This window comes from Conger conger, chromosome 1 (genome assembly GCF_963514075.1).
Source record: "Conger conger chromosome 1, fConCon1.1, whole genome shotgun sequence".
NCBI lineage: Eukaryota > Metazoa > Chordata > Actinopteri > Anguilliformes > Congridae > Conger > Conger conger.
In genome coordinates, this window is record NC_083760.1 from 85,346,287 (window position 1) to 85,359,907 (window position 13,621).

The 13,621-nt window shown below is 44.6% G+C and overlaps 1 protein-coding gene across 1 annotated transcript; it reads left to right on the forward strand.

Annotated features, from left to right (window-relative positions):
• Positions 1 to 1,792: 1,792 nt before the first annotated feature.
• On the forward strand, positions 1,793 to 11,652 carry LOC133138802 (myelin-associated glycoprotein-like). The gene is made up of 7 exons (XM_061257897.1): positions 1,793 to 1,796; positions 2,379 to 2,726; positions 3,121 to 3,429; positions 3,836 to 4,132; positions 4,877 to 4,973; positions 6,066 to 6,117; positions 11,317 to 11,652. Exons 1-7 carry the CDS (start codon positions 1,793 to 1,795, stop codon positions 11,650 to 11,652), a joined length of 1,443 nt encoding a protein of 480 aa, XP_061113881.1.
• Positions 11,653 to 13,621: the final 1,969 nt, after the last annotated feature.

The following is a 13,621-nucleotide window of genomic DNA, read 5'->3' on the forward strand; positions in this document are numbered from 1 at the left end:
TAAAGGTCAAATTAAATGTTACAAATACCACCCTGCTCTACTTTGTTGTGTGGCTTAAACAGCAGTTAAGTTTGTTTATTGTTCAGTTCAATGTGTAATAGATGTTAGGTCTATTTATCTTTCGTAAATATTACTGTTCCTACAAAAGTCATACTAATGAAGAAAATCATAAATCTTATCATGCCTACCGTATAGCATCTGTATTTCTCTCATCAACAGTGAGCTCTGCCTAAAATAATTAAATTAATGGATCCATTAGCATCCTGTGCTTAATTTTGCACACAATGTGTACAGTTCTCTGACTATCCAGAGAGCACAGCTACATTGGACCAGCATAGGTGCCCGGTCACACTCTGTTGGTTGGAGATAGTCACGACTGTATTTAGTGTATGAGGTCATTTTCCCATTGGAAAGATGTCATACCTATCATCGCTCTGCTATGGAGTCATATTTGTATCAAAACTATCAAGCATTTCTGATTGAGCGCAAATAAATGAATTTTGTTCAGAAAGTTTCATGAGTAAATATTTTTGTTTAAAACTGTTTTGAAAGAGTGTGGTAAGATAAATATCTCTGGACCATCCTCAACAAGCTTTATCTCTAAAATAAGGCCAGCAGCATCAGCGCTTCCTTTAAATTAAACTTCTTTATTGAACAACATTCTTTGCTGTTGCATGTAGGTAAGTGTATTTTGGTTTTGTTCTCTCTTACCACAAATAGTTGAATGATTAAACTAAGAGTGAATTTTTTTAACAGTTTTGTATGAATCATAATCCTGCACCAAGCAAAATACCCAGCAGTCATGAGTCACACCTGTCCTGAACTCTGACCTCTGCTTTCATTCTGTATCATTCTATACTGTGACAGGCTTTGGTTTGGACGGTCAGATTTTGTTGCACTGTTAAAATGAATGAAGTCAATGAAGGTGGTGATATGATAAAATCTTCTTGCAGCTGTGTTTGGGCTAGAGAGTGATATTTGTCCTGTTTTTGGTTAGGGAGAAGGGAGAACAAGGCCATTCTATTGGATGTGTTTTCAGTATAGGATACTTGGACAGACCACTGGAAGAGCTGCTGTCGTTACAATGAAATACACGTGTGTTCTGAGAAACTCAGAGTCGTGCGGACAGTTCCAGGGTCGAACGTGTAAGGGCTGAACGGTGCTGTTTATTTTGTGAGGTCATGTGTTCATTCTTTTGGCTCTTTCAGGACACCCGGAAACACATAACAGTGCATTTCACGTGGATTCATTGATCTCTCAGACAGATTTATCTTTAGGAAATTCACAGACCTGATTTGAGTTTGTTCCAAGGGTGTTTGGCTGTAGGCCACGCAGGAAAGAAGCAGGTTTCCAATGTTTGGCTATAAATGTATCGACTAAACCCTTCTGCAGTCCCTTGGCCATCAAATATGTAACATATTGAGCCTTATACAGTATATTAACATATTAAGCTTCATACAATGTATTAACACATTGTGGTTCATGCCAGTTTATCAGACGGGCCCTCCCAACATACAAATAATACACAGACATTTTCTAAATAGTACTTGATTTTAATTGTTCTCCAGAGGGTGTTGGTGCTGTGTTCTAACGTCAGTTCCTCTACTCCCCAGAGACATGAATGAAGCGGTGTGGCTCATTCTCATTGGCTGCCTGCTGCAAGGTGAGTCCTGAAAGAGGAGGAGTCTAACTCTATCCTAGAGATGAATGTTGATCCAAAGGGATTACTGTAAATAATTACAGTATAAAAACGTGAATTCAGGAATTGTATATATACAAACTGGTGTAGATAATGGGTGTGGTTGATACTAATTATTATTCCATATTTCAGTCTGCAAGGTTTTTGTTTTAATATGAATAAAAATATTGACACTGAAATTTTGTATTAAGTGTTGTTTGGTCTGTAAAGATGCCGTTGTGCGTGTAAAAGCTGCCCCAAATTTCCTTACACCTCATGTATTCACAGAGCTGTGTTGTGTGTGTGCTGTAGGATCACTAGTGTAATATTGTGACAAGGCTGTGTTGTGTGTGTGCTGTAGGATCACTAGTGTAATATTGTGACAGAGCTTTGTTGTGTGTGTGCTGTAGGATCACTAGTGTAATATTGTGACAGAGCTGTGTTGTGTGTGTGCTGTAGGATCACTAGTGTAATATCGTGACAGAGCTGTGTTGTGTGTGTGCTGTAGGATCACTAGTCTAATATTGTGACAGAGCTGTGTTGTATGTGTGCTGTAGGATCACCAGTGTAATATTGTGACAGAGCTGTGTTGTGTGTGTGCTGTAGGATCACTAGTGTAATATTGTGACAGAGCTGTGTTTTGTGTGTGCTGTAGGATCACTAGTGTAATATTGTGACAGAGCTGTGTTGTGTGTTATAGGAGCCCTGGGTGGAAAGTGGGCAGTCTGGTTGCCTCAGAATATAAATGCTCTGCATGGATCCTGTGTGCTGATTCCCTGCGGATTTGATACCAAGTCTGATTTTGAAAATAAACTGCCACAGGCTAAAATACAATGGCTTAGAGACAAGGATAATGCTGTAGTGTTTGATTCTAAAAGCCAATCTAAATCTCATCTGCAAGGAACGTTCACTGGAGACCTGCCTAGCAAGACCTGCACTACACTCCTAGAGAACCTTCCAAAAAGTGGCCGTGATAAATATTACTTAAGATTAGATGAACCCATCAAATGGTCTTATAGAGGAACATTTCTTCAACTTGATATCACAGGTAGTGCCCTTTCTGGTCAATGACACAGTTTTCTTTGTTTCATTAGTAGTAATGTACATAGTAATGTAATGTCAGAGTGTGTATGGTTAAGCGGCCATTCTTCAGAAAGCTCAACTTCAAAATATACCGTAAATATCCCATACCTGAATGGCATAGCATTGCAGAACGTATGAGGGTATGAACTAGTACAGAAAACATTTGACAACCTGGGCTGCTACCTGTTTATTTGCAGAAAGAATTGTACTTCATGTTGGTGTCAAATTGTCTTATTCACTTTTTATGTTTTAATTTGTGTGTATTCATCCAACACTGTTCATGTGGTAATTAGTGAGTTCTGTTTGACTCTAATCCTGAGACAGACAGTAACCCATCCTCATGTCTCCATGTCTCCTAGACTCTCCACCCAAACCCAAGTTAACCACAGAGAAGGTGGAGGTGATGGAGGGGACCTCTGTGAGTTTGAGCTGCTCTGCTGCAGCCCCCTGTCCCAAACTCCCCCCAAATCTGACATGGACCCCCAGGCTGAGTGACAGTGTGGATCAACTGCAAGAGAATGAGGATAAAACCACATCTGTGTCTTCTGTTCTGACCTTCACTGCTTCCCACCTCCACCATGGGCAGAAGATCACCTGCAGGGCACTTTACCCACTGCAACAAGGAGGCAATCAGACATCTGAGGCCAGTCTGATTCTCGGAGTTCTATGTAAGAGAGCTGGAATGCACAGTATTATTATTTTGATTTAGTAAATCAAGGAATATTAAATAATAACTTCAGTGTCAGTCAGTCCCTCTGGTTCAGTGTTAGAGGGCAGCTCAGTGACTCTGACCTGCAGCAGTAAACCAGCCCACCAGTGCAGAACTACACCTGGTATAGAGTGAATGGGACAGAGATGAACACTGTAGGAACTGGATAGAATCTCACCTTCAATGTGACTGAGTCCAGTGACAGTGAACAGTAATACTGTGAAGCACAGAATGAACATGGCAAGGAGAACTCGACAACTGTACTGCTGAATGTGATATGTAGGTTCAGTGTTTGATAATTATATCATATTCATTTAATACAGTATATAACTGTGTTGTTACTAACTGTGGCACCCTGTGTTCAGACATGCCTCAGATCTCTGGCTCTGGGAGCTGCAGCAGAACTGCAGCAGAGATCAGCTGCTCCTGTGAGAGCCGTGGGAATCCCTCTCCCAGCATGGAGTGGCGTGTGTCTGGACTGCGGGTCACTAACTCTACTGACAGAGTCATCAGGGAGGAGCAGCTGGGGAACACAGGCCTGAGGAGCTCCCTCACCATGCGCCACTCACAGGGAGACATGGCCACTCTCCTCTGCCTCAGTACCAACGCTCTCGGGAACACCAGCCTCCAGCTCCACGCCCCGTCTCCACAGCAACACTCAGGTATATGGACACAATTCTCTTCTTAATCATGTTATCCATCATCTTTATATTGACCATTTGCATCATATTTTAAAAGCAAAGAAATTATACCTACTTTCTGCGTATCTGATCATTCTCCTGTTGCATACGCATGATTAAAACATGCAAGTAGCGGGTCTTTGATTAATTGATAAAATATCTGATAAACTTCAGTTGGGATTCCATCTAGAACTGGTCTTTAACGAGGGTGAACAAGTTAATTGCAGAATGGAGCGCCTCTTCTGTAATAGGCCCTTCACACAGGCTTTTTTGTACAGTGGAAAGTCTAATTCGTTTTTTTGGAAAGAAGGGTTAAAAAGACACATCATGAGACAGGTGTAAATTGAAATGAAAATATATGATTGGCTTCTTCTCTTGAGCTTGAAGTAAATATTTCCCGACTATTTGTAATCTCATTATAATGATTTCATTATACTTTTTTTGGATGAATTTCTATAAGAAAGATGTACAAGCTTTTGACATTTTTCTCCCTCCTTAATCCATTTAGCTTGAAGCCACTTCCTCTGCTAACTATTGCCCATCCTGAAGAACACATGACACTTACTTACCTGTAGATTTCGACATCATGACCCAGTGTAGCACGCCCATATGTGATCTAAAATATAATCATTTCCAGCCTGTTTCTTCCCTCTGATTGGGTTAATAAATGCCTATGGATTTGTCAAATGTGTTTCTCAATATCGAATTGAAATGTTCTTTGTCCAGGTGTCAGCATTCCCTCACTGCTGATTGGTGCAGCTGCTGGTGTTGCTGCCATGGTGATAGTGTGCCTCATCGTGAAGGCCATTCAAAAGCTGGCCAGGTATGCATTCTGCTTTTCATTGTTACCAATTCCTCTGGCCAAATTGACATTGAGGGGGTGGGTAAAGCTGTCTCCTTACTCCCTGAATAAATTAATGAAATAAATATAGTGTGTTGGTAACAGGCAACAGAACAACACCAACTGAGATTGGTGGATTTTTTCCAGCTATTTTTTTACCATCCCTTCTGGCTGAGCTGAGGAAGGGATACTGCAAATCACTCCTTCTTAGCAGGTTTTGATTTGCTGATGTGGTACTGAAATATCTCCCCACTACTGGGGAATATTCTCGCTGCCGACTGTAGTATGCTAGTTTGCAAGTTGATGTATTCTTCAAGGGTTCCGATTGTATCTGTGTGGTCACGCTAGGACCCGGAACTCTGGGGTCCTCATCACACGCATGCACTTTGTTGTACATCGCTCTGGATAAATGTCTATAAACTAATGTAATGTCATTAAATATTAATGAAAGTTCAAATGTAAACACAGTAAAGTAAACAATCCAATCAGGAATAAATGCTTAAAATGTCAGTTGGTTCTCCTTGATGATTATAACGGGAGCGTGCCTATGTTCCCTCAGCCCTCTGTCCCCTCAGATCAATGCTCCCTCACATCAGTCCCTCCACCCAGCGTGTAGTGGTGAGAGAGAGGTGGGTGAACTCTGTCGAGTGCAGAGATTATCCCCCTTGTTTCCACTCATTGATTAATACAGTTGATGTGAAAATAGGTCATCACAATTTTCTCAAATTGACACAACATAAAGACCGTGTACACCAGTGTTAATTTTGTTGACAATAATTAATTTTGTTCCGTTATAGTTTCCGTCAACGACATTTTTTTCACCGATGAAAATGAGAGAACTAAATAAAAATGAATTCATGATGACAAAAACTATGACAAAATATATATTGACACTTTCGGCAATTAATAAAAATAATAGGACATAAAAAATCCAAAAAATGAAATACGACAATACCTGGGTCATGAGCTGGCCCTAGGGCCCCCTTGACGCTGAGGGAACATAGGCCAGACCCCATTATAATGATAGCAGGGCGTGTGGTTTATATTGGTAGTGATGTTGTGTGTTATTCCCAGGAAAAAAAGGGACAGCCAGTGTTGTGAAAGTGGATGGAAGGACACAGAAAAGGTGAGTCTGAGCCCTGTGTTTCACAGTTACATTACATTACATTAATGGCATCTGGCAGACACCTCTTCTCCAAAGCGACGTACTGTTGATTGAACCACCGAACTTACGGGTCCCATTCATTTACCTTCACCACTATGCTATTGGCCGCCCACACACACACACACACACACACACACACACACACACACACACACTCTTATGCCAAAACAGAGTTTAGCCAGTGAGGAAAAATATGTCTGCCTTAAAAGGTGGGAATGTATATTTCATACTCAGTATATCGTAATAAGGCAAATAAGGTACATATTTGGTACAGGTAGCAGTTGAAATTGTACTTCCCTCTCGGGTCTTTCAGCGAACTTATCCCTGGTTATGGGTATGCACTTTGTTGTACGTCGCTCTGGATAAGAGCGTCTGCAAAATGCCAATAATGTAATGTAAAAATAAGGTATGTCATCTCACCATGTTTTTTGAACACTGAATTAGCTCACCGTGTTCAGAATAGTGCAACTATTGAAATATTGAAATAAATATGTCCAGATCGGCTTTGGTTTTTGTGTGTTTGTAAAGCATAATTCCTTCCGTTTTCATTAAAACTTTGTACGAGTCACATACGCAATCTATTTCAGCATAGTGCTCCCCTGTGACAGTGTTGTGAGGAAACTGTTGCAAACGAGAGACTACGAACTGGGCAGGCTAGTAAGGTGGTGTTCGCACCAACTTGAGCTAACACAGTCTTCCAAACACAGGGACGTTGTGCAGTTATTTGTCATTTTCTCTATAATTGCATGAGTTTAGGTGAGTTTACGTTACTAGAATGACAAGAACAATTGCAACAACTTTAGATAAACAGGTCCTGATGGTACATACAAAAGAGTACTCAAAGAGGAAGAGCTAATTGTCTATAAACCATGTCAGTTCTTTTTTTAGACTGGAAGATAATGTAATGCTAATGTAGAAGAAGACGTACCATGCTGATCCAGGTAACTACAGGCCAGTCGGTTTAACATTCGGTGAGCACTTTATTAGGTATTACTATTAGACTTGTGAGCCACTACATCTGGTCTCAGTTTCCATCTCCAGGGTTCTGGTAGTCTGGGGCAGCCTGTAGCGTAGTGTTTAAAGTAAATGACTGGGTCACGCAGGGTTGGTGGTTCTCTTCCCGGTGTAGCCACAATAAGATCCCTTGAGCAAGGCCCTTAACCCTGCATTGCTCCAGGGGAGGATTGTCTCCTTCTTAATCTAATCAACTGTACGTCGCTCTGGATAAGAGCGTCTGCCAAATGCCAGTAATGTAATGTAATGGTAGTCATCAGCCTTCACAGTGTATTCCTGGTGCTTGTTTTTAACCTACGATATGGAGTGTACACACATGTACAGACACATACCGACACACACCATTAGTGCATCACTGTAACCAGGTGTGTGGTATTGCTGCGGACCGTCCACTAGATACGGTAAAGTGTAATTTCGTTATTGCTAATTTGAACAATCTGAGGTTAGGGCTTGAGCCAGTCTGTTTGTTGTATTGCTGTTTGTTGTATTGTTAATCACTCATACTGGTTGCATACCTGTAGAGTGATTGAACGTTTGTTTGAAATTGCTGAGTTTGTCAGGAGTTTGTCAGGAGATTAGCGCTGATTTGATACTGCTTGTGAGCGATTTGTAGGTGCTTTAAATAGGCGTCTTCAGAGCGACGCCAGCGTATATTAGCCTTGCGGTAGTCGTCCTTCTTCATTAGTGCATCATTGTAACCAGGTGTGTGGTATTGCTGCGGACCGTCCATTAGATACGGTAAAGTGTAATTTCATTATTGCTAATTTGAACAATCTGAGGTTCGGGCTTGAGCCAGTCTGTTTGTTGTATTGCTGTTTGTTGTATTGTTAATCACTCATACTGGTTGCATACCTGTAGAGTGATTGAACGTTTGTTTGAAATTGCTGAGTTTGTCAGGAGTTTGTCAGGAGATTAGCGCTGATTTGATACTGCTTGTGAGCGATTTGTAGGTGCTTTAAATAGGCGTCTTCAGAGCGAAGCCAGCGTCCCAGTTTGCTATGCTGTTATGTTTCACCCCATCCCAGTGTGCTCTCTCCCCCGAAGACACTCCCTGCGACGTGGGCCTCCACGGCGTCGGAACCCCTCCAACCTCAGCTACCCCCTGCTCACCCCCTGTAAGGACTTTGCTGTCACAGGGGGACTATGGAACTGCCAGTCTGCCACTCGGAAGGCTGACTTCATCCCTGCGTATGCCTCCCTCCAGTCCCTACAATTCCTTGCCCTAACTGAGACCTGGATCACACCTGACAACACCGCCACTCCCGCTGCCCTCTCATCCTCCTTCTCCTTCTCGCACACTCCCCGACCTTCTGGCCGTGGCGGTGGTACTGGTCTTTTAATTTCCCCCTCGTGGAAATTCTCTGTTCTCCCCCTCTCTGACCTGTCCATATCCACTTTTGAATTCCATTATGTTGCAGTATCCTACCCTACTAACCTTTTTATTGAAGTTATCTATCGCCCTCCAGGGCCCCTGGGAAGCTTCCTTGATGAGCTAGACACCCTTCTCAGCTCCTTCCCTGAGGATGACACCCCGCTGATTCTCCTTGGAGACTTCAACATCCACCTTGAAGCCTCCCAGGCTGCTGCCTTCCTACCGCTACTCCACTCCTTCGGCCTCTCCCTGCAACACTCTCCTCCAACCCACAAGGCAGGCAATGTCCTAGACCTTGTCTTTGTGAGGAACTGCTCATGCTCTGATTTCACTGTTACCCCTCTGCATACATCTGATCACAACTTCATCTCATTCTCCCTCCCTCTTCCTCCCCATCCTCCTCCCCCTCCTCCCACCCACACTTCCTCAGCCCGCCGTAACCTCCGCTCCCTCTCACCCTCTTCCTTTGCCACCACTGTCACCGCCTCACTCCCCCCTCTCGAATCCTTCTCCAAACTCCCCGCTGACTCTGCATCTGCCGCCCTTCTTTCATCTCTCTCCTCTGCTTTTGACTCCCTCTGTCCCCCTGTCTCAAAGCCGCCTCGCACATCCCCCCCGTCCCCTTGGATATCTGACACCCTCCGTACCTCCAGGGCCAGCCTCCGCGCAGCGGAGAGGAAGTGGGGGAAATCCAGAGACACTTCAGACCTCACAACTTACCAATCTCTCCTGGCGGCATTCTCTTCCGCTGTCACTGCCGCCAAAGCTAAATACTATCAAACACAAATTCAGAACTCCGGTTCTAACCCCCGGAAACTTTTCTCTATTTTCTCCTCTCTCCTCAACGCACCGGCTCCTCCTCCTCAGTCCTCCTTCGCTGCTGATGACTTTGCTGATTTCTTCGATGAGAAGGTCACAGTCATCCGCAGATCCTTTACAACCACCGCCCCCCTCACTGTGCCCTTCCCCCCTCTAGGCCCATCCCTTCCTTTTCCACTTTCTCCCCCCTTACAGACTCTGATGTTTCTCAACTCCTGCTCTCCCACCGCCCCACAACCTGTGCCCTTGACTCTATCCCCTCTTCTCTTCTCCAAACTATCACACCTGACATTCTCCCATTTGTCACCTCCCTTGTCATAGAACGAGCCGCTTCTACTCAACTTTCTTCTTTCTTTTCTAACAACAACCTGCTAGACCCCCATCAGTCTGGCTTCAGATCGGGCCACTCGACAGAGACTGCGCTCCTCTCCGTCAGTGAGTCACTCCATGCCGCACGAGCAGCCTCCCTCTCCTCTGTCCTCATTCTTCTAGATCTCTCTGCTGCCTTCGACACTGTGGATCACTCCATCCTCCTGTCTGCCCTGTCAGCAACGGGCATCTGTGGCACAGCCCTGGACTGGATTGAGTCCTACCTCTCTGGTCGCTCCTTCCAGGTTGCCTGGGCTGGTTCGGTATCGACCCCTCGGCCCCTCGCCACAGGAGTTCCCCAGGGCTCAGTCCTAGGCCCGCTTCTTTTTTCTCTTTACACTCGCTCCCTTGGCCCTGTGATCACTGCACATGGGCTATCCTATCACTGCTACGCGGACGATACCCAACTCTTCGTCTTGTTCCCGCCGTCTGATACGCAGGTTTCAGTCCGTATCTCTGCTTGCCTGAGGGACATCCAGAGCTGGATGGACAACCACCATCTAAAGCTCAACCCAGGCAAGACTGAAATGATATTCATCCCTGCTAATACCTCTCCCCATCTGGATCTCTCCATTTCCCTCGGGGATACCACACTCACGCCGTCACCCAGTGCAAGGAACCTCGGCGTGGTGATGGACAGCAGACTGTCCCTTTCCGAGAACATTGCGGCGGTGACCCGGTCTTGCAAGTTCTTCCTATACAACATACGGAGAATCCGCCCCTTTCTCACCCCCTACTCGACCCAGCTCCTGGTCCAAGTGATGGTTCTGTCCCGCCTGGACTACTGCAATTCCCTCTTGGCTGGCCTCCTAGCGTCCGCCATCAGACCCCTCCAACTTATCCAGAATGCAGCAGCTCGTCTGGTCTTCAACCTTCCCAAATACTCGCACGTCACCCCCCTGCTTACTTCCCTCCACTGGCTGCCTGTCATGGCTCGCATCAAATTCAAAACATTGGTGCTAGCCTTCCAAGCAGTTAAGGGGTCTTCCCCAGCTTATCTACAAAAAATCATCAGACCCTACACCCCTGCCAGACCTCTTCGTTCAGCCTCCACAGGCCGCTTGGCACCTCCCCCTCTCAGAACCTCCACCTCACGCTCACGACTGCTGTCTGTTCTGGCTCCACGGTGGTGGAACGAACTCCCCGTTGAGGTCAGAACTGTAGAATCTCTCCCCACCTTCAAACGCAAGCTGAAGACACACCTCTTCAAGCAGCACCTCTCCCCATCCCTCCCTACCTCTCTGTGAACCTTAATTGTTGTCTCTGTGACTTGCTTTGTGTATCGGTATTTTTTAGTTGGCTAGGTAAGCAGTGTTTTGATAGTTAACTTTGGTCACTTTTGTTCTGTTTGTTTGTTTCTTGTTTAAAAAAAAAAAAAAAAAAAAAAAAACTATTGGCCCTCGTCCTTATCTTTGTTGTACAGGTAGCAGTTCAAATTGTACTTCCCTCTAGGGTCTTTCAGCGAACTTATCCCTGGTTATGGATATGCACTTTGTTGTACGTCGCTCTGGATAAGAGCGTCTGCCAAATGCCAATAATGTAATGTAATGTAACACCAGAATTGCATAAACACACTTGTTTTGCAGAGTTCTCCCCAATCAGAAGAAGAACCAGTCTACTCCAACCACTCCATGGCAACCACCCAACCCAGGGACCCACAGCTGGGAGGGACAGAACCACAGCCCCTGGCAGAGGACCGAAACAAGGCAGAGCTGGAATCCATGCATTACTCCTCGATAAAGCACTCCCCCCGCTCCGTGGAGGCACAGGGCCAGGATGCCCGTGAAGGAGCCGCAGGTCACGGTGACGATGTGGTCTATTCACAGGTGGCCCGGAAGAAGAAAACCAAGAAGGGAAAGCAACAGGATGGGGATGGACTGGGAGAGGGGCAGGGGGAAAGGGAGGGGCAGCGGGAGGGCTAGGGAGTGGATTCGGGGGAGAGGTTAGCGGGTGGGGCAGGGGTATGGGGTGGGGCAGCGGGGGAGATGGGGGGATGAAGAGAGGGTGGGACAGGGGCAGCAGTAAGGTAAGGGAGGTGGGGACAGGGGGGCAGGGGGCAGGGACAGGGTGAGGGGAAGTGTGGAGGGGCAGGGGTAGGGGATAGGGTGTGAGAAGGGGGAGGGACAGGGCACCTCGTATTGTGCCTGGAGGTGTGGTTGCTTGTAGGGCCCCACTTCAGATGCATCCAAAATGGAGTTGATGAAGTTGGGGCCAGAGTGTGGAAGTGTGCGTAGGACCTGAAGAAGGAAACGGAGTGGAATTTTGCTGAACTCACAAAAAAAAAGTATACTTGTATTTGTTGTTAATTGTATTAATCATAGCTTATTTACTCTTCTATTGCATATTGGATGTCATTGCATAAGCACTTAAATTGCAATGTACTGTAATGTTATTAAAATGATTTAATCTTGGGTGTTTGTCCGACTCTTTCTGATGCTGTTGTCTGCCATTTTTGTAAAGCCTATGCAACATACAACACAGCACACCCAGTATTAATGTAAAATACATTGTGATCCAGATAAGTGACAAAAATATGCATACCAGTCCTGTATATGATACATATATGCAAACAATGTCTCCATCAAATTCCCTGTCCAGACTGCTTAGTCAGCCTACATCTATACAGTTCTCCATTGATTTGCAAGCTAACATGTGCATCTTGCCGTACGCTCAACTGTCTTTGAAGGAAGGTCAACCACACAGTTAATTCACCTCATCTGTGTGTGTGTGCGTGTGTGTGTATGTGCATGTGTATGTGTGTGTATGTCTGCATGTGTGTATCTATGTATGTTTGTGGCCATTTTACCAATGATGGAGGACAGACAGCAGTTATAGTATTTCCATTTCCTGGATCATATTTGCCCATTTGCCCATGTCATATGTCAAGCTGCATGGTCATGGTCCAAAGAACTTGTATTTTGTGGGTGTGCATGCATGCACTGTATGCATGCAAGCTGCACACTACAACAGAACAATGCTTATCTTTTCTTAAGCAAGATCAAACTAGACATCAAACTATGTTACCTATTTAGCACAGAAGCACACGTCTACTGTCACCCATGACCAAGTTCAGTTTCAGGTTGAGGTCTTGCTTCCTGTTTGAGGAAAGTTTATAGCATTATAAAGGAGTCAGATGAGCTTTGCTGAGGTACTGGTTCTCTACTGCCAAGGTAAGAGAAAGCTCTATGCAAACTTCAATATACTCTTCAAGAACCAATGCCAGATAAATGCATCAAACTGTCATCACACGTACATCAATGGATACATGCTGATATACAGCACTGTATGCAAAGATGTAAGTGTCGTCTTCTTCTTCTTCTTCTTCTTCTTCTTCTTCTTCTTCTTCTTATTCTTATTCTTCTTCTTATTCTTCTTCTTCTTCTTCTTCTTCTTCTTCTTCTTCCTGATCCGCAATTATTGTAAGCCAGTCATAAGTAACATTTGGTCTCATGCGCTGGTCAGCTTGCTGACTTCCCCCTCCTGGAGCATACATTGTTAGCCCCCACCGTTGGCACACATGCCTGTGTGGGAGAGCTAGAAAAGGATTCTTAGAGGTGCCTTCTTGGGCCCTGGAGGCCCCCCTTTTCAAGGGTCAAGGTGTAGATTTGACCCAAGGTGTGAGATACTAATCTCGTCCTTAATCGGACAATCTAATGCTGACATAAGAATCACTTGTGGTAATTGAAATGGAGTTATAGGACATTTTGAACAATAAATGTTAAAAATGTTAGCTCCACCAAAAAGGAACATACAACATTCTTTACAATCAACATTTTGTACAAATATTTATTACTGTCAAATAAATAGTTCTTGAGTAAAAGTATTTATTCATTAAAAAAATAAAGAAATGATCATGTTTATTGCACTGCAACAGGCTTTTCTTTTAATGAT

Coding starts and splice junctions, on each gene's coding strand:
- LOC133138802 (XM_061257897.1), top strand. Junction 4,133..4,876: donor GTCTCCACAGCAACACTCAG/GTATATGGACAC, acceptor TTCTTTGTCCAG/GTGTCAGCATTCCCTCACTG. Junction 4,974..6,065: donor GCCATTCAAAAGCTGGCCAG/GTATGCATTCTG, acceptor TGTTATTCCCAG/GAAAAAAAGGGACAGCCAGT.